The sequence below is a fragment of the Bombina bombina genome, chromosome 12 (assembly GCF_027579735.1).
Source record: "Bombina bombina isolate aBomBom1 chromosome 12, aBomBom1.pri, whole genome shotgun sequence".
In the NCBI taxonomy this organism is placed as follows: Eukaryota; Metazoa; Chordata; class Amphibia; order Anura; family Bombinatoridae; genus Bombina; species Bombina bombina.
In genome coordinates, this window is record NC_069510.1 from 4,634,477 (window position 1) to 4,656,111 (window position 21,635).

Below are 21,635 nucleotides of genomic sequence, written 5' to 3' on the forward strand. Positions count from 1 at the left end.
CTTTTTTCGTTATTTTAACTATGTTTGCAAAATGTAATGATGAAAATAAAAGCAATTCTATATTAGTTAGGTCAAGCTCAAACGAAAGAAATCTTTGTAAAATCTTTTCTTTCTTTGAAATACATTTTTCACTCATTTTTAGCAGAAATTATGTTACATTGATTAAAACTCAAATGTTTCAGTGAAAACACATCGTTTTATATAAATAATAACAAAGTATGAATTTGTAAAAGGTTATATCAAATGGAATTGGATATTATAGTCAAGTCAACCAAAAAGCAAATATATAATTTGAAAACTTTTATTTATTAGCTTGCAATTTTGTTTACTTGATATATTAGAAATGAATTAAAAGCTGCTCCATAAAATCAAGATGCAGGTAAATCACATAGCTTTGCATCAAGACTAACTATCTTTGCAAAATGAAAAGCTGATAATCAAAGCCATTCTACATTAGTCTATGCAAGAAAAAAACTATAAATCTTTGTAAAATCTTTTCTTTATTTGCAAGAGATTGTTTATGCCTTGTTATCTGAGAGCAATGACTAAAGAATGTCTTGCTAAGAAAGAAAAGATTTTAACAAAAAGTGATTGCTTTTTTCTTGAGTAGACTAATATAGAATTGCTGTTCTTATCAGCATTTCATTTTGCATACTTCGTTAGTATTAATAGTAAAGAATGTGATTTATCTGCATCCTTTGGTTTTCAGTAATGAAGTTAAAATTTATTACAAGCAAAAGAATGCCAATAAAGCAGATTGCTTATCCTACACAATAACGATGTTTGCAAAATGTAATGCTGATAATAAAAGCAATTCTATATTAGTGAGGTCAATCTCCAAAGAAAAAAAATAGTTGTAAAATCTTTTCTTTCTTATCAACCAATAATTTTGTCATTGTTATCAGCAATGAATTTAAATATTATAACAATAAAAGGATGCAGAGAAAACACATCGCTTTACAGTTTGCAAAATGAAAAGCTGATAAGAAATAGAATGATATATTTTAGTCAAGTCAACCAAAAATGAAATATATTATTTGAGAAGTTTTATTTCTTAGCTTGCAATTTTGGTTCATTAATATCAGCAAATGATTAAAAGTTGCTTATAAAAATAAGGATGCAGACAAATCACATTGCTTTACATCAATACTAACGATGTTTGCAAAATGAAACGCTGATAATCAAAGCCATTTTATATTATAGTCTATAGTCAATAAAAAAAAGAAATTAATATTTGTAAAATCATTTCTTTCTTGGCAAAAGATTCTTTGTTCAAGATATTCTACAAATCTTTATTTATTTTTTGCCTGACTAGACTATAATATACAATAACTGTTATTATCAGCATTTCATTTTGAAAGCTTCATTAGTATTGATGAGAAACAATGTAATTTATCTACATCATTTGCTTTTTATAGTTTTAACAAGATCATACATTATGGTAAAATAAAAAAGAAAACATTGCAAATGCAATTCTTAGTTTTTAGAGAGAAAAGTTGCTGTAGGTAATCGGAGCGAAACAAATGTTGCAGATTTGTTGCCGTCTGAGTTCCTCGGCAGCTCCTTCTTTGACTACAACCCAAATTTTATAATGCGCATGCGCGAACCGAGGACGCGCTTGCTTGCAAATTGAGGAGGATAAATTGTAACGCATGCGCATGTAGAGCAGGATGTTGATGACGAAATTTGACGGCCGCCTAACGGCCAGAAAATCAATTGGATCTCTGAAGCACGTGATAGATATTTAGAAAAAAAGATAAATGTACGGGTTGTTTTTCGGAAAGCCGATTAGATGATAAAAACATCAGATATCACAGGTAATATATGTTTTATAACAAATTGATGAATGAAACTTATATTTATTTGCCATCATATCTCTAATTATTTGTGATAAGGCGTTTGACTTTACCTTCACTTTAATTTTATCTAAGCGTGGTTTTTTAGATTAGGTCATTGAGACTATGATTCAGGCTCGCAAGCCTGTTACCAGGAAAATTTACCATAAGATTTGGCGTAAATATCTGTATTGGTGCGATTCCAAAGGCTACTCTTGAAGTAGAGTTTGGATTCCTAGGATTTTATCTTTTCTCCAAGAGGGTTTGGAGAAGGGGTTATTGGCAAGCTCCTTGAAAGGTCAAATTTCTGCCTTATCTATTTTGTTACATAAACGTCTGGCAGAGGTACCAGATGTTCAATCATTCTGTCAGGCCTTGGTCAGAATCAGGCCTGTGTTCAAACTTGTTACTCCATGCTGGAGTCTTAATCTTGTTCTTAAGGTTCTTCAGTAGGCTCCTTTTGAACCTATGCATTCCTTAGATATTAAGTTGTTATCTTGGAAGGTTTTGTTTCTTGTTGCTATTTCTTCTGCTCCTAGAGTCTCTGAACTCTCGGCTTTACAGCATGAGTCTCCCTATCTTATCTTTCACTCGGATAAGGTTGTTTTACGTACTAAATTGGGTTTTCTTCCTAAAGTAGTTTCAGATCGGAACATTAATCAGGAGATTGTTGTTCCTTCTTTATGTCCTAATCCGTCTTCTGCTCTGAAAATTCTATTTACATGCGACTAAGGATTTTCGTCAGTCTTCTGCTCTGTTTGTAGTTTTCTCTGGGAAACGTAAGGGGCAGGAAGCTACGGCTACTTCTCTTTCTTTGTGGCTGAAGAGAATAATTCGCTTTGCCTATGAAACTGCTGGACAGCAGCCTCCTGAGAAGGTTACGGCTCATTCTACAAGGGCTGTTTCCTCTTCCTGGGCATTCAAAAATGAAGCTTCTGTAGAACAGATTTGCAAGGCTGCAACTTGGTCCTTTCTACATACTAAGTTTGATATTTTTGCCTCGGCTAAGGCTTCCTTTGGGAGAAAGGTTCTTCAAGCAGTGGTGCCTTCTGTTTAGGTTCCCTGTCTTGTCCCTCCCTTATCATCTGTGTACTCTAGCTTGGGTATTGATTCCCAATAGTAATGATGGTCCGTGGACTCATCGTGTCATTAGAAAGAAAATGAAATTTATGCTTACCTGATAAATTTATTTATTTCTTGACATGATGAGTCCACGGCCCGCCCCGGTTTTTGATGACAGGATATTTTTTGTTATGTTATAAACCTCAGGCACCTCTGCACCTTGTTGCTTCCTTTCTTTCTTTTACTTCAGTCAAATGACATAACTATATTTAACAGCTTTGCTGTGGTGCTCTTTGCCGCCTCCTGCTGGCCAGGAGGTGAATATCCCAATAGTAATTGGATGATCCGTGGACTCATCGTGTCAAGAAAGAAATAAATTTATCAGGTAAGCATAAATTTCGTTTTTGCCTCAACCATTTGATATCTGTCACAAGTAGACTCATCACACACATGACCTCACATGTAGTCACGCATGCGCACGTGACACACTGTCTAACATGACCTCACATACAGTCACATATGCACACGTCACACACAGTTTTACATGAGCTCACATACAGTCACACATGAACATGTCACACAGTCACATGACCTCACATAAAGTCACATACATCACATGCAGTCACACATGCACATACACACTGACACACATCACATGCAGTCACACATGCACATACACACTGACACACATCACATGCAGTCACACATGTACATACACACTGATACACATCACATGCAGTCACACATGCACATACACACTGACACACATCACATGCAGTCACACATGCACATACACACTTAGACACACACCACATGCAGTCACACATGCACATACACACTGACACACATCACATGCAGTCACACATGTACATACACACTGATACACATCACATGCAGTCACACATGCACATACACACTTAGACACACACCACATGCAGTCACACATGCACATACACACTTAGACACACACCACATGCAGTCACACATGCACATACACACTGACACACATCACATACAGTCACACATGTACATACACACTGACACACATCACATGCAGTCACACATTCACATACACACTGACACACATCACATGCAGTCACACATGCACATACACACTGACACACATCACATGCAGTCACACATGCACATACACACTGACACACATCACATGCAGTCACACATGCACATATACACTGACACACATCACATGCAGTCACACATGCAGATACACACTGACACACATCACATGCAGTCACACATGTACATACACACTGACACACATCATATGCAGTCACACATGTACATACACACTGACACACATCATATGCAGTCACACATGCACATGCACACTGACACACATCACATGCAGTCACACATGTACATACACACTGACACACATCATATGCAGTCACACATGCACATGCACACTGACACACATCACATGCAGTCACACATGTACATACACACTGACACACATCACATGCAGTCACACATATACATACACACTGACACACATCACATGCAGTCACATATGTACATACACACAGTCACACATCACATGCAGTCACACATGCACATACACACTGACACACATCACATGCAGTCACACATCACATGCAGTCACACATGTACATACACACTGACATACATCACATGCAGTCACACATGCACATACACACTGACACACATCACATGCAGTCACACATGTACATACACACTGACACACATCACATGCAGTCACACATATACATACACACTGACACACATCACATGCAGTCACATATGTACATACACACAGTCACACATCACATGCAGTCACACATGCACATACACACTGACACACATCACATGCAGTCACACATCACATGCAGTCACACATGTACATACACACTGACATACATCACATGCAGTCACACATGCACATACACACTGACATACATCACATGCAGTCACACATGCACATACACACTGACACACATCACATGCAGTCACACATCACATGCAGTCACACATGCACATATACACTGACACACATCACATGCAGTCACACATGCAGATACACACTGACACACATCATATGCAGTCACACATGCACATACACACTGACACACATCACATGCAGTCACACATGTACATACACACTGACACACATCACATGCAGTCACACATGTACATACACACTCATACACATCACATGCAGTCACACATGCACATACACACTGACACACATCACATGCAGTCACATATGTACATACACACAGTCACACATCACATGCAGTCACACATGCACATACACACTGACACACATCACATGCAGTCACACATGTACATACACACAGTCACACATCACATGCAGTCACACATGTACATACACACTGACACACATCACATGCAGTCACACATGCACATACACACTGACACACATCACATGCAGTCACACATGCACATACACACTGACACACATCACATGCAGTCACACATGCACATACACACTGACACACATCACATGCAGTCACACATGTACATACACACTGATACACATCACATGCAGTCACACATGCACATACACACTGACACACATCACATGCAGTCACACATGCACATACACACTGACACACATCACATGCAGTCACACATCACATGCAGTCACACATGTACATACACACTGACACACATCACATGCAGTCACACATGCACATACACACTGACACACATCACATGCAGTCACACATGCACATACACACTGACACACATCACATGCAGTCACACATGCACATACACACTGATACACATCACATGCAGTCACACAGGCACATACACACTGACACACATCACATGCAGTCACACATGCACATACACACTGACACACATCACATGCAGTCACACATGCACATACACACTGACACACATCACATGCAGTCACACATGCACATACACACTGACACACATCACATGCAGTCACACATGCACATACACACTGACACACATCACATGCAGTCACACATGCACATACACACTGACACACATCACATGCAGTCACACATGCACATACACACTGACACACATCACATGCAGTCACACATGCACATACACACTGACACACATCACATGCAGTCACATATGCACATACACACTGACACACATCACATGCAGTCACACATGCACATACACACTGATACACATCACATGCAGTCACACATGCACATACACACTGACACACACATCACATGCAGTCACACATGCACATACACACTGACACACATGCACATACACACTGACACACATGCACATACACACTGACACACATCAAATGCAGTCACACATGTACATACACACTGACACACATCACATGCAGTCACACATGCACATACGCACTGACACACATGCACATACACACTGACACACATCAAATGCAGTCACACATGTACATACACACTGACACACATCAAATGCAGTCACACATGTACATACACACAGTCACACATCACATGCAGTCACACATGTACATACACACTGACATACATCACATGCAGTCACACATGCACATACACACTGACACACATCATATGCAGTCACACATGCACATGCACACTGACACACATCACATGCAGTCACACATGTACATACACACTTAGACACACATCACATGCAGTCACACATGCACATACACACTTAGACACACATCACATGCAGTCACACATGCACATACACACTGACACACATCATATGCAGTCACACATGCACATACACACTGACACACATCACATGAAGTCACACATGAACATACACACTGACACACATCACATGCAGTCACACATGCACATACACACTGACACACATCACATACAGTCACACATGCACATACACACTGACACACATCACATGCAGTCACACATGCACATACACACTGACACACATCACATGCAGTCACACATGCACATACACACTGATACACATCACATGCAGTCACACATGCACATACACACTAACACACATCACATGCAGTCACACATGCACATACACACTGACACACATCACATGCAGTCACACATGTACATACACACTGATACACATCACATGCAGTCACACATGTACATACACACTGACACACATCACATGCAGTCACACATGCACATACACACTGACACACATCACATGCACATACACACTGACACACATCACATGCAGTCACACATGCACATACACACTGACACACATCACATGAAGTCACACATGAACATACACACTGACACACATCACATGCAGTCACACATGCACATACACACTGATACACATCACATGCAGTCACACATGCACATACACACTGTCTAACATGACCTCACATACAGTCACATATGCACACGTCACACACAGTTTTACATGAGCTCACATACAGTCACACATGAACATGTCACACAGTCACATGACCTCACATAAAGTCACATACATCACATGCAGTCACACATGCACATACACACTTAGACACACACCACATGCAGTCACACATGCACATACACACTGACACACATCACATGCAGTCACACATGCACATATACACTGACACACATCACATGCAGTCACACATGCACATACACACTGACACACATCACATACAGTCACACATGCACATACACACTGACACACATCACATGCAGTCACACATGCACATACACACTGACACACATCACATGCAGTCACACATATACATACACACAGTCACACATCACATGCAGTCACACATGTACATACACACAGTCACACATCACATGCAGTCACACATGTACATACACAGTCACACATCACATGCAGTCACACATGCACATACACACTGACACACATCACATGCAGTCACACATGCACATACACACTGACACACATCACATGCAGTCACACATGCACATACACACAGTCACACATCACATACAGTCACACATGCACATACACACAGTCACACATCACATACAGTCACACATGCACATACACACTGACACACATCACATACAGTCACACATGTACATACACACTGACACACATCACATGCAGTCACACATGCACATACACACTGACACACATCACATGCAGTCACACATGCACATACACACTGACACACATCACATGCAGTCACACATGTACATACACACTGACACACATCACATGCAGTCACACATGTACATACACACTGACACACATCACATGCAGTCACACATGCACATACACACTGACACACATCACATACAGTCACACATGCACATACACACTGACACACATCACATACAGTCACACATGCACATACACACTGACACACATCACATGCAGTCACACATGCACATACACACTGACACACATCACATGCAGTCACACATATACATACACACAGTCACACATCACATGCAGTCACACATGTACATACACACAGTCACACATCACATACAGTCACACATGTACATACACACAGTCACACATCACATGCAGTCACACATGCACATACACACAGTCACACATCACATGCAGTCACACATGCACATACACACAGTCACACATCACATGCAGTCACACATGCACATACACACAGTCACACATCACATACAGTCACACATGCACATACACACTGACACACATCACATACAGTCACACATGCACATACACACTGACACACATCACATGCAGTCACACATGCACATACACACTGACACACATCACATGCAGTCACACATGTACATACACACTGACACACATCACATGCAGTCACACATGTACATACACACTGACACACATCACATGCAGTCACACATGCACATACACACTGACACACATCACATGCAGTCACACATGCACATACACACTGACACACATCACATGCAGTCACACATGCACATACACACTGACACACATCACATGCAGTCACACATGCACATACACACTGACACACATCACATGCAGTCACACATGCACATACACACTGACACACATCACATGCAGTCACACATGCACATACACACTGACACACATCACATGCAGTCACACATGCACATACACACTGACACACATCACATGCAGTCACACATGCACATACACACTGACACACATCACATACAGTCACACATGTACATACACACTGACACACATCACATACAGTCACACATGTACATACACACAGTCACACATCACATACAGTCACACATGTACATACACACTGACACACATCACATGCAGTCACACATGAACATACACACAGTCACACATCACATACAGTCACACATGCACATACACACTGACACACATCACATACAGTCACACATGTACATACACACTGACACACATCACATGCAGTCACACATGCACATACACACTGACACACATCATATGCAGTCACACATGCACATGCACACTCTACTAATCTACTAAACTAACTTTATATTTTTTTCATTTAAATGTAACCAGTTGTTTCTCTATTGGAGGATTATTTATACTAATCCTAGTTGGAAAATATATAATAAATAAAATGTAACACTGATAAGGATGTTTAATGCATGTCGTACACATTTCTCCAACATTGGTGTGTCCGGTCCACGGCGTCATCCTTACTTGTGGGAATATCTCTTCCCCAACAGGAAATGGCAAAGAGTCCCAGCAAAGCTGGCCATATAGTCCCTCCTAGGCTCCGCCCACCCCAGTCATTCTCTTTGCCGTTGCACAGGCAACATCTCCACGGAGATGGTTAAGAGTATGTGGTGTTTAGTTGTAGTTTTTTATTCTACTATCAAGAGTTTGTTATTTTAAAATAGTGCTGGTATGTACTATTTACTCTGAAACAGAAAAAGATGAAGATTTCTGTTTGTGAGAGGAAGATGATTTTAGCAGACAGTAACTAAAATCGTTTGCTGTTTCCACATAGGACTGTTGAGATGAAGTAACTTCAGTTGGGGGAAACAGCAGACTTTTCTGCTTAAGGTATGACTAGCCATATTTCTAACAAGACTGTGTAATGCTGGAAGGCTGTCATTTCCCCTCATGGGGACCGGTAAGCCATTTTCTTAGTCTCAAACAGAATAAAGGGCTTAATATGGGCTATAAAACTGGTAGACACTTTTATAGGCAAAATCGATTGCTTTATTTGGACATTTTATACATGTTTATGCTGATAATTCACACTTATAAACTTGGGGAACGTTTTTTAACGTCAGGCACTATGTTAGACACCTTTTCCAGTCAGGAAGGGCCTTCCCAGTTGTAGGCTGAGCCTCATTTTCACGCCATTACTGCGCAGTTACTTTTGAGAGCAAGACATGCAGATGCATGTGTGAGGACCTGAAAATAGTTGGAAAAGTTTCTAGAAGGCGTCATTTGGTATCGTATTCCCCTCTGGGCTTGGTAAAGTCACAGCAAAGGCTGTATCTGGGACTGTATAGGGGTTAAATCTGTAACTGGCTCCGGTTTCGTTATTTTAAGGGTTAAAGCTCTGAAAATTGGTGTGCAATACTTTTAATGCTTTAAGACACTGTGGTGAAATTTTGGTAATTTTTGAACAATTCCTTCATATTTTTTCACATATTCAGTAATAAAGTGTGCTCTGTTTAAAATTTAAAGAGACAGTAACGGTTTTGTTTTTAAACGGTTTTTGTGCTTTATTGACAAGTTTAAGCCTGTTTAACATGTCTGGGCCTTCAGATAAGCTATATGTATGAAAGTCAATGTGTCTCCCCCTTCAAAATTGTGTGATAATTGTGCCATAGCGTCCAAACAATGTAAGGACAGTACTGTCACAGATAATGAAGTTGCCCAAGATGATTCATCAGATGAAGGGAGTAGACATGGTTCTACATCATATCCTTCTGTGTCTATACCAGTTTTGCCCACGCAGGAGGCCCCTAGTACTTCTAGCGTGCCAATGCTTATTACCATGCAACAATTGACGGCTGTAATGGATAACTCCATAGCAAATATTTTATCCAAAATGCCTGCATATCAGAGAAAGCGCGATTGCTCTGTTTTAAACACTGAAGAGCAAGAGGGCGCTGATGATAATAGTTCTGTCATACCCTCACACCAATCTGAAGGGGCCATGAGGGAGGTTTTGTCAGATGGGGAAATTTCAGATTCAGGAAAAATGTCTCAACAGGCTGAACCTGATGTTGTGACATTTAAATTTAAATTAGAACATCTCCGCGCACTGCTTAAGGAGGTGTTATCTACTCTGCATGATTGTGACAACTTGGTCATTCCAGAAAAATTATGCAAGATGGACAGGTTCCTAGAGGTTCCGGTGCACCCCGACGCTTTTCCTATACCCAAGCGGGTGGCGGACATAGTGAATAAGGAGTGGGAGAAGCCCGGCATACCTTTTGTTCCCCCTCCTATATTTAAGAAATTATTTCCTATGGTCGACCCCAGAAAGGACTTATGGCAGACAGTCCCTAAGGTCGAGGGGGCAGTTTCTACTCTAAACAAGCGCACTACTATTCCTATCGAGGATAATTGTGCTTTCAAAGATCCTATGGATAAAAAATTGGAGGGTTTGCTTAAAAAGATTTTTGTACAGCAAGGTTACCTTCTACAACCCATTTCGTGCATTGTTCCTGTCACTACAGCAGCGTGGTTCTGGTTTGAGGAACTAGAAAAGTCACTCAGTAGAGAGACTCCATATGAGGAGGTTATGGACAGAGTTCACGCACTTAAGTTAGCTAACTCTTTTATTTTAGATGCCGCTTTGCAATTAGCTAGATTAGCGGCGAAAAATTCAGGGTTTGCAATTGTGGCGCGCAGAGCGCTTTGGCTAAAGTCTTGGTCAGCGGATGTATCATCCAAGACAAAATTGCTTAACATCCCCTTCAAGGGTAAAACTCTCTTTGGGCCAGAATTGAAAGAGATTATTTCAGACATCACTGGGGGAAAGGGCCACGCCCTCCCACAAGATAGGCCTTTCAAAGCCAAGAATAAGTCTAATTTTCGTTCCTTTCGTAATTTCAGGAACGGACCGGCCTCTAATTCTGCATCCTCTAAGCAAGAGGGTAATGCCTCACAGACCAAACCAGCCTGGAAACCGATGCAAGGCTGGAACAAGGGTAAGCAGGCCAAGAAGCCTGCCGCTGCTAACAAAACAGCATGAAGGAGTAGCCCCCGATCCGGGACCGGATCTAGTGGGGGGCAGACTCTCTCTCTTTGCTCAGGCTTGGGCAAGAGATGTTCAGGATCCCTGGACGCTAGAAATAGTTTCTCAGGGTTATCTTCTGGAATTCAAGGAACTACCCCCAAGGGGAAGGTTCCACATGTCTCACTTATCCTCAAACCAAATAAAGAGACAGGCGTTCTTACATTGTGTAGAAGACCTGTTAAAGATGGGAGTGATACACCCAGTTCCAATGACGGAACAAGGAATGGGATTTTACTCAAAACAAATTTCTCAGGGTACCATCGTTCAAAATGGAAACCATTCGAACGATTCTACCCACCATCCAGGAAGGTCAATTTATGACTACCGTGGATCTAAAGGATGCGTACCTACATATTCCTATTCACAAAGAACATCATCAGTTCCTAAGGTTCGCCTTTCTGGACAAACATTACCAGTTTGTGGCCCTCCCATTCGGATTAGCCACTGCTCCAAGGATTTTCACAAAGGTACTCGGGTCCCTTCTAGCGGTTCTAAGACCGAGGGGCATTGCAGTAGTACCATACTTGGACGACATTCTAATACAAGCGTCATCCCTTTCAAAAGCAAAGGCTCATACAGACATCGTTCTGGCCTTTCTCAGATCTCACGGATGGAAGGTGAACATAGAAAAAAGTTCTCTGTCCCCGTCAACAAGAGTTCCCTTCTTGGGAACAATAATAGATTCCTTAGAAATGAGAATTTTTCTGACAGATGTCAGAAAGTCAAAACTTCTAAGCGCTTGTCAAGTTCTTCATTCTGTTCCACGTCCTTCCATAGCTCAGTGCATGGAAGTAGTAGGGTTGATGGTTGCAGCAATGGACATAGTTCCTTTTGCGCGAATTCATCTAAGACCATTACAACTGTGCATGCTGAAACAGTGGAATGGGGACTATACAGACTTGTCTCCAGTGATTCAAGTAGATCAGAAGACCAGAGATTCACTCCGTTGGTGGCTAACCCTGGACCACCTATCCCAGGGAATGAGCTTCCGCAGACCAGAGTGGGTCATTGTCACGACCGACGCCAGCCTAGTGGGCTGGGGCACGGTCTGGGAATCCCTGAAAGCTCAGGGACTATGGTCTCGGGAAGAGTCTCTTCTCCCGATAAACATTCTGGAACTAAGAGCGATATTCAATGCTCTCAGGGCTTGGCCTCAGCTTGCAAAGGCCAGATTCATAAGATTCCAATCAGACAACATGACGACTGTTGCGTATATCAATCATCAAGGGGGAACAAGGAGTTCCCTGGCGATGAAAGAGGTGACCAAAATAGTACAATGGGCGGAGGATCACTCCTGCCATCTATCTGCGATCCACATCCCAGGTGTGGAAAACTGGGAAGCGGATTATCTGAGTCGTCAGACTTTCCATCCGGGGGAGTGGGAACTCCACCCGGAGATCTTTGCCCAGTTGACTCAATTATGGGGCATTCCAGACATGGATCTGATGGCGTCTCGTCAGAACTTCAAGGTTCCTTGCTACGGGTCCAGATCCAGGGATCCCAAGGCGACTCTAGTGGATGCACTAGTAGCGCCTTGGACCTTCAACCTAGCTTATGTGTTTCCACCGTTTCCTCTCATTCCCAGGCTGGTAGCCAGGATCAAACAGGAGAGGACCTCGGTGATCTTGATAGCTCCTGCGTGGCCGCGCAGGACTTGGTATGCATACCTGGTGAATATGTCATCGGTTCCACCATGGAAGCTACCTTTGAGACAGGACCTTCTTGTTCAGGGTCCATTCGAACATCCAAATCTGGTCTCCCTCCAGCTGACGGCTTGGAGATTGAACGCTTGATTCTATCAAAGCGTGGGTTTTCAGATTCTGTGATAGATACTCTGGTTCAAGCCAGAAAACCGGTAACTAGAAAGATTTACCATAAAATATGGAAAAGATATATCTACTGGTGTGAATCCAAGGGATTCCCATGGAATAAGATAAAAATTCCTAAGATTCTTTCCTTTCTGCAAGAAGGTTTGGATAAAGGATTATCTGCGAGTTCTCTAAAGGGACAGATTTCTGCTTTATCTGTCTTACTACACAAACGACTGGCAGCTGTGCCAGATGTTCAAGCATTTGTTCAAGCTCTGGTTAGGATCAAGCCTGTTTACAGACCTTTGACTCCTCCCTGGAGTTTAAATCTAGTTCTTTCAGTTCTTCAAGGGGTTCCGTTTGAACCTCTACATTCCATAGATATTAAGTTGTTATCTTGGAAAGTTTTGTTTTTGGTTGCTATTTCTTCTGCTAGAAGAGTTTCAGAGTTATCTGCTCTGCAGTGTTCTCCGCCCTATCTGGTGTTTCATGCAGATAAGGTGGTTTTGCGTACTAAGCCTGGTTTTCTTCCAAAGGTTGTTTCTAACAAAAATATTAACCAGGAGATAGTTGTACCTTCTTTGTGTCCGAATCCAGTTTCAAAGAAGGAACGTTTGTTACACAATTTGGACGTAGTCCGTGCTCTAAAATTCTATTTAGAAGCTACAAAAGATTTCAGACAAACATCTTCTCTGTTTGTCGTCTATTCTGGTAAAAGGAGAGGTCAAAAAGCGACTTCTACCTCTCTTTCCTTTTGGCTTAAGAGCATCATCCGATTGGCTTACGAGACTGCCGGACGGCAGCCTCCTGAAAGAATCACAGCTCACTCCACTAGGGCTGTGGCTTCCACATGGGCTTTCAAGAACGAGGCTTCTGTTGATCAGATATGTAAGGCAGCGACTTAGTCTTCACTGCACACTTTTGCCAAATTTTACAAATTTGATACTTTTGCTTCTTCGGAGGCTATTTTTGGGAGAAAGGTTTTGCAAGCCGTGGTGCCTTCCGTTTAGGTAACCTAATTTGCTCCCTCCCTTCATCCGTGTCCTAAAGCTTTGGTATTGGTTCCCACAAGTAAGGATGACGCCGTGGACCGGACACACCAATGTTGGAGAAAACAGAATTTATGCTTACCTGATAAATTACTTTCTCCAATGGTGTGTCCGGTCCACGGCCCGCCCTGGTTTTTTAATCAGGTCTGATGAATTATTTTCTCTAACTACAGTCACCACGGTACCATATGGTTTCTCCTATATTTTTCCTCCTGTCCGTCGGTCGAATGACTGGGGTGGGCGGAGCCTAGGAGGGACTATATGGCCAGCTTTGCTGGGACTCTTTGCCATTTCCTGTTGGGGAAGAGATATTCCCACAAGTAAGGATGACGCCGTGGACCGGACACACCGTTGGAGAAAGTAATTTATCAGGTAAGCATAAATTCTGTTTTTTTTATTTAGATTGTGTCTAAGGGGAAGATAGTACAATCAGGAACAGTAAATAAAGCTCAAGGATCTGTGTTCCAAAGCCTGAACCTGCAGGTAACAGAAGACATGGTCCCCTCGGCACGTCTGGTGGTGTATTATATTATCACTGGAGACACCACCGCCGAGCTGGTCGCTGACTCTGTCTGGCTGGACATCAAAGAAAATTGCGTCAACAATCAAAAGGTAAGCAAGTCCGGAAGCTTCAGATATAGCCAAAAGAACGTATTTTCGTTATAGGGCAATGCCTAAATAATATATCACTGTTGTCAGATGAGCTCCTCTGGAATACAATTCCCTGTGAGTCACTTTGTTCTATTTGGTTTTCTTGGTGTAATGTGCGCTGAACAGTGCTTTGAAATATGGCATTTTATATACGTTTACCAATAATAATTAAGTAAGCTTAGATTTAATTGTGCAGAACATACATTGTACAGTTCATTACAGTCTGGTTACATTACTTCAGTGCTACTCATTGCCCATCAGTAGTCTTCATCCTCCTCTACCTTTATTACAGTCTGGTTACATCACTTCAGTACTACTTAGTGCCCATCAGTAGTCTTCCTCCTCCTCTACCTTTATTGCAGTCTGGTTACATCATTTCAGTGCTACTCAGTGCCCATCAGTAGTCTTCCTCCTCCTCTACCTTTATTACAGTCTGGTTACATCACTTCAGTGCTACTCAGTGCCCATCGGTAGTCTTCCTCCTCCTCTACCTTCATTACAGTCTGGTTACATCACTTCAGTACTACTCAGTGCCCATCAGTGGTCTTCCTCCTGCTCTACTTTCATTATAGTCTGGTTACATCACTTCAGTACTACTCAGTGCCCATCAGTAGGCTTCCTCTTCCTCTACCTTTATTACAGTCTGGTTACATCACTTCAGTGCTACTCAGTGCCCATCAGTAGTCTTCCTTTGCTCTACCTTCATTACAGTCTGGTTACATCACTTCAGTACTTCTCAGTGCCCATCAGTAGTCTTCCTCCTGCTCTACCTTTATTACAGTCTGGTTACATCACTTCAGTACTACTCAGTGCCTATCAGTAGTCTTCCTCCTCCTCTACCTTCATTACAGTCTGGTTACATCACTTCAGTACTACTCAGTGCCCATCAGTAGTCTTCCTCCTCCTCTACCTTTATTACAGTCTGGTTACATCACTTCAGTGCTACTCAGTGCCCATCAGTAGTCTTCCTCCTGCTCTACCTTTATTACAGTCTGGTTACATCACTTCAGTACTACTCAGTGCCCATCAGTAGTCTTCCTCCTGCTCTACCTTTATTACAGTCGGGTTACATCACTTCAGTACTACTCAGTGCCCATCAGTAGTCTTCCTCCTGCTCTACCTTTATTACAGTCTGGTTACATCACTTCAGTACTACTCAGTGCCCATCAGTAGTCTTCCTCCTCCTCTACCTTCATTACAGTCTGGTTACATCACTTCAGTATTTCTCAGTGCCCATCAGTGGTTTTCCTCCTCCTCTACCTTCATTACAGTCTGGTTACATCACTTCAGTGCTACTCAGTGCCCATCAGTAGTCTTCCTCCTGCTCTACCTTTATTACAGTCTGGTTACATCACTTCAGTACTTCTCAGTGCCCATCAGTAGTCTTCCTCCTGCTCTACCTTTATTACAGTCTGGTTACATCACTTCAGTACTACTCAGTGCCTATCAGTAGTCTTCCTCCTCCTCTACCTTCATTATAGTCTGGTTACATCACTTCAGTATTTCTCAGTGCCCATCAGTGGTTTTCCTCCTCCTCTACCTTCATTACAGTCTGGTTACATCACTTCAGTGCTACTCAGTGCCCATCAGTAGTCTTCCTCCTGCTCTACCTTTATTACAGTCTGGTTACATCACTTCAGTACTTCTCAGTGCCCATCAGTAGTCTTCCTCCTGCTCTACCTTTATTACAGTCGGGTTACATCACTTCAGTACTACTCAGTGCCCATCAGTAGTCTTCCTCCTGCTCTACCTTTATTACAGTCTGGTTACATCACTTCAGTGCTACTCAGTGCCTATCAGTAGTCTTCCTCCTCCTCTACCTTCATTACAGTCTGGTTACATCACTTCAGTATTTCTCAGTGCCCATCAGTGGTTTTCCTCCTCCTCTACCTTCATTACAGTCTGGTTACATCACTTCAGTGCTACTCAGTGCCCATCAGTAGTCTTCCTCCTGCTCTACCTTTATTACAGTCTGGTTACATCACTTCAGTACTTCTCAGTGCCCATCAGTAGTCTTCCTCCTGCTCTACCTTTATTACAGTCTGGTTACATCACTTCAGTACTACTCAGTGCCTATCAGTAGTCTTCCTCCTCTTCTACCTTCATTACAGTCTGGTTACATCACTTCAGTATTTCTCAGTGCCCATCAGTGGTTTTCCTCCTCCTCTACCTTCATTACAGTCTGGTTACATCACTTCAGTGCTACTCAGTGCCCATCAGTAGTCTTCCTCCTGCTCTACCTTTATTACAGTCTGGTTACATCACTTCAGTGCTACTCAGTGCCCATCAGTAGTCTTCCTCCTCCTCTACCTTCATTACAGTCTGGTTACATCACTTCAGTGCTACTCAGTGCCCATCAGTAGTCTTCCTCCTGCTCTACCTTTATTACAGTCTGGTTACATCATTTCAGTGCTACTCAGTGCCCATCAGTAGTCTTCCTCCTGCTCTACCTTTATTACAGTCGGGTTACATCACTTCAGTACTACTCAGTGCCCATCAGTAGTCTTCCTCCTGCTCTACCTTTATTACAGTCGGGTTACATCACTTCAGTACTTCTCAGTGCCCATCAGTAGTCTTCCTCCTGCTCTACCTTTATTACAGTCTGGTTACATCACTTCAGTACTACTCAGTGCCCATCAGTAGTCTTCCTCCTGCTCTACCTTTATTACAGTCTGGTTACATCACTTCAGTATTTCTCAGTGCCCATCAGTGGTTTTCCTCCTCCTCTACCTTCATTACAGTCTGGTTACATCACTTCAGTACTACTCAGTGCCCATCAGTGGTCACTGTCCTCTACCTTGGTGCGATACTTTCAGGATATATAGGCAGTTATCACTCCTTGCGCTATTACCTTCTTGTTTTTTCCTCAATGTATCGGAATCCTCCAAATAAAAATATAAGCAGGACAAGCCCTCAGTACCTGTGTATGCTTTTGTTTTTCAGGTGGAACTGTTAACACAAAAAAAGAACTTTAAACCTGGACAGACGATGCCTTTAACTCTTTTTGCACAAACCAACACGTTAGTTGCCTTGTCAGCTGTGGATGCAGCAGTGTTTGATGTTACAAAAAAAAGCAACAGGCCACTTGAAAGAGTTAAGTAACCAGTTGTATATTTACTTTATCATTATTCTTATCTGAGTTTATGAAAAGCCAAACATATTAAATTTACTTCTGAGTTTGCGTATGACTGTGTAATACATGATAAATATCACTGTCCTACTGTACAGTGCCACTAAGTGATTCTCACATACCCACTGTACAAATTCACTGTAGGTACTAAGGGATTTAGAAAAGAGCGATCTTGGTTGCGGAGCTGGAGGTGGGAAGGACAATGCTGATGTCTTCAGATTAGCAGGCCTCACATTTTTAACCAACGCTAACACAAAGGCTACTGAAAACTACGGTAATTTGTTTTATGCATTAAGCCTTTTACATATATGTGCTTTCTATGGATTCTGTGCGTTTGGGATAGATTACATAGAATCTGTAAATGATCTGCTCTTTTGTGAATAGAACACAGTGTTCTTGTTGTCTGTCTGTAGGTATAACATGCATCATTTACAGTTAAATCATTCTCTATTAATGCTATTTGCTAGACACAAAAAGGGACACAAAACATGAAACTGAATTCTTCATAGTACGTTAATTTGCATGCCTATTACAAGTTTAATGTGAACAGGTTCATTTGATCACAATCTAATTTAAAGGGACAGTCTACACCAGAATTTTTATTGTTTTAAAAGATAGATGATCCCTTTATTACCCATTCCCCAGTTTTGCATAACCAACACAGTTATATTAATATACTTTTAACCTCTGTGATTACCTTGTATCTAAGCCTCTGCAAACTGCCCCTTTATTTCAGTTCTTTTAACAGACTTGCAGTTTAGCCAATCACTGCCTGCTCCCAGATAACTTCACATGCACGAGCACAGTGTTATCTATATGAAATACGTGAACTAACACCCTCTAGTGGTGAAAAACTGTTAAAATGCATTCTGAAAAGAGGTGGCCTTCAATGTCTAAGAAATTAGCATATGAACCTCCTAGGTTAAGCTTTCAACTAAGAATACCAAGAGAACAAAGCAAAATTGGTGATAAAAGTAAATTGGAAAATTGTTTAAAATTATATGCTCTACCTGAATCATGAAAGTTTTTTTGGGCCTAGATTGTCCCTTTAACTCTCATAGTGTTATCGCAACTGAAAACCTCACGTTAAGGGTTAGGGTTGGGATAAAATGTAAGTTGCACCAAGCACAACATAAATCATTTACAATATTCTCTTGCACTTATGTAAGCACTATCTGATAAAAAATATTCATATAAATATTAATGAAATAAGTTATAAGGTTTCAAAGGTACTGTATATCACCATGCAGTTGACTGCAAAGGACTATAATATATATATATATGAGTGTGTTTGTGTGTATATGTATCAAAATAATAATTCTATAATATGTAATAATGTATTTCACTGTGTATTTACTGTAAATATTTCACATTCCAATGTTTTTCACATACAGGTAAATGTTACTTTTATTTCATATTTCTATATACACCTGTATAGCTATTCTTATACATATATATTGAAATATTGTAAAAAAATGTTAATAATTATTAATTATAATACAGTGCAATATATATATATATATACTAGTCCTAAAGCCCGTGTACACGGGCCATTTTTTGAAGTACAGCGGTCCCACCCCTTGCTCTCTCTCTATCACCCCTCTCTTTTGTGCTCTCTCCCCCTCTCTTTTGTGCTCTCTCCCCCATCTATTTTGTGCTCTATCCCCCTCTCTTTTGTGCTGTCTCTCTCCCCCTCTCTTTTGTGCTGTCTCTCGCCCCCCCTCTCTTTTGTGCTCTCTCCCCCATCTCTTTTGTGCTCTCTCCCCCCTCTCTTTTGCGCTCTCTCCCCCTCTCTTTTGTGCTGTCTCTCTCCCCTCTCTTTTGTGCTTTTTCTCTCCCCCTCTCTTTTGTGCTGTCTCTCACCCCCTCTCTTTTGTGCTCTCTCCCCCATCTCTTTTGTGCTCTCTCCCCCTCTCTTTTGTGCTGTCTCTCTCCCCCTCTCTTTTGTGCTGTCTCTCGCCCCCCTCTCTTTTGTGCTCTCTCCTCCATCTCTTTTGTGCTGTCTCTCTCCCCCTCTTTTTTGTGCTCTCTCCCCCCTCTCTTTTGTGCTCTATCCCCCTCTCTTTTGTGCTGTCTCTCTCCCCTCTCTTTTGTGCTGTCTCTCTCCCCCTCTATTTTGTGCTGTCTCTCTCCCCCATCTCTTTTGTGCTGTCTCTCTCCCCCATCTCTTTTCTGCTGTCTTTCTCCCCCTCTCTTTTGTGCTGCCTCTCTCCCCCATCTCTTTTGTGCTGTCTCTCTCCCCCATCTCTTTTGTGCTGTCTCTCCTCCCTCTCTTTTGTGCTGTCTCTCCCCCTCTCTTTTGTGCTGTTTTTCTCTCCTTCTCTGTTGTGCTGTCTCTCTCCCCCTCTTTTTTGTGCAGTCTCTCTCCCCCCTCTCTTGTGTGCTGTTTCTCTCCCCTCTCTTTTGTGCTGTCTCTCCCCCCTCTCTTTTGTGCTGTTTCTCTCCCTTCTCTTTTGTGCTGTCTCTCCCCCCTCTCTTTTGTGCTGTCTCTCTCCCCCTCTCTTTTGTGCTGTCTCTCCCCCCTCTCTTTTGTGCTGTCTCTCTCCCCCTCTCTTTTGTGCTGTCTCTCGCCCCCCTCTCTTTTGTGCTCTCTCCCCCATCTCTTTTGTGCCGTCTCTCTCCCCCTCTTTTTTGTGCTGTCTCTCTCCCCCTCTCTTTTGTGCTGTCTCTCTCCCCCTCTCTTTTGTGCTGTCTCTCCCCCCTCTCTTTTGTGCTGTCTCTCTCCCCCTCTCTTTTGTGCTGTCTCTCGCCCCCTCTCTTTTGTGCTGTCTCTCGCCCCCCTCTCTTTTGTGCTCTCTCCCCCATCTCTTTTGTGCTGTCTCTCTCCCCCTCTTTTTTGTGCTCTCTCCCCCCTCTCTTTTGTGCTCTATCCCCATCTCTTTTGTGCTCTCTCCCCCTCTCTTTTGTGCTGTCTCTCTCCCCCTCTCTTTTGTGCTGTCTCTCGCCCCC

General features: G+C 42.1%; 1 protein-coding gene across 1 annotated transcript in view; it reads left to right on the forward strand.

Moving 5' to 3' along the window:
- The window catches only part of C5 (complement C5), a gene marked incomplete in the record, with an annotated part of 397,040 nt that overhangs the window by 99,728 nt on the left and 275,677 nt on the right, over positions 1 to 21,635 (forward strand). Inside the window, 3 exon segments of the mRNA XM_053695931.1 lie at positions 15,308 to 15,517; positions 18,500 to 18,649; positions 18,831 to 18,960. Coding sequence (XP_053551906.1) covers positions 15,308 to 15,517; positions 18,500 to 18,649; positions 18,831 to 18,960 — 490 coding nt within the window.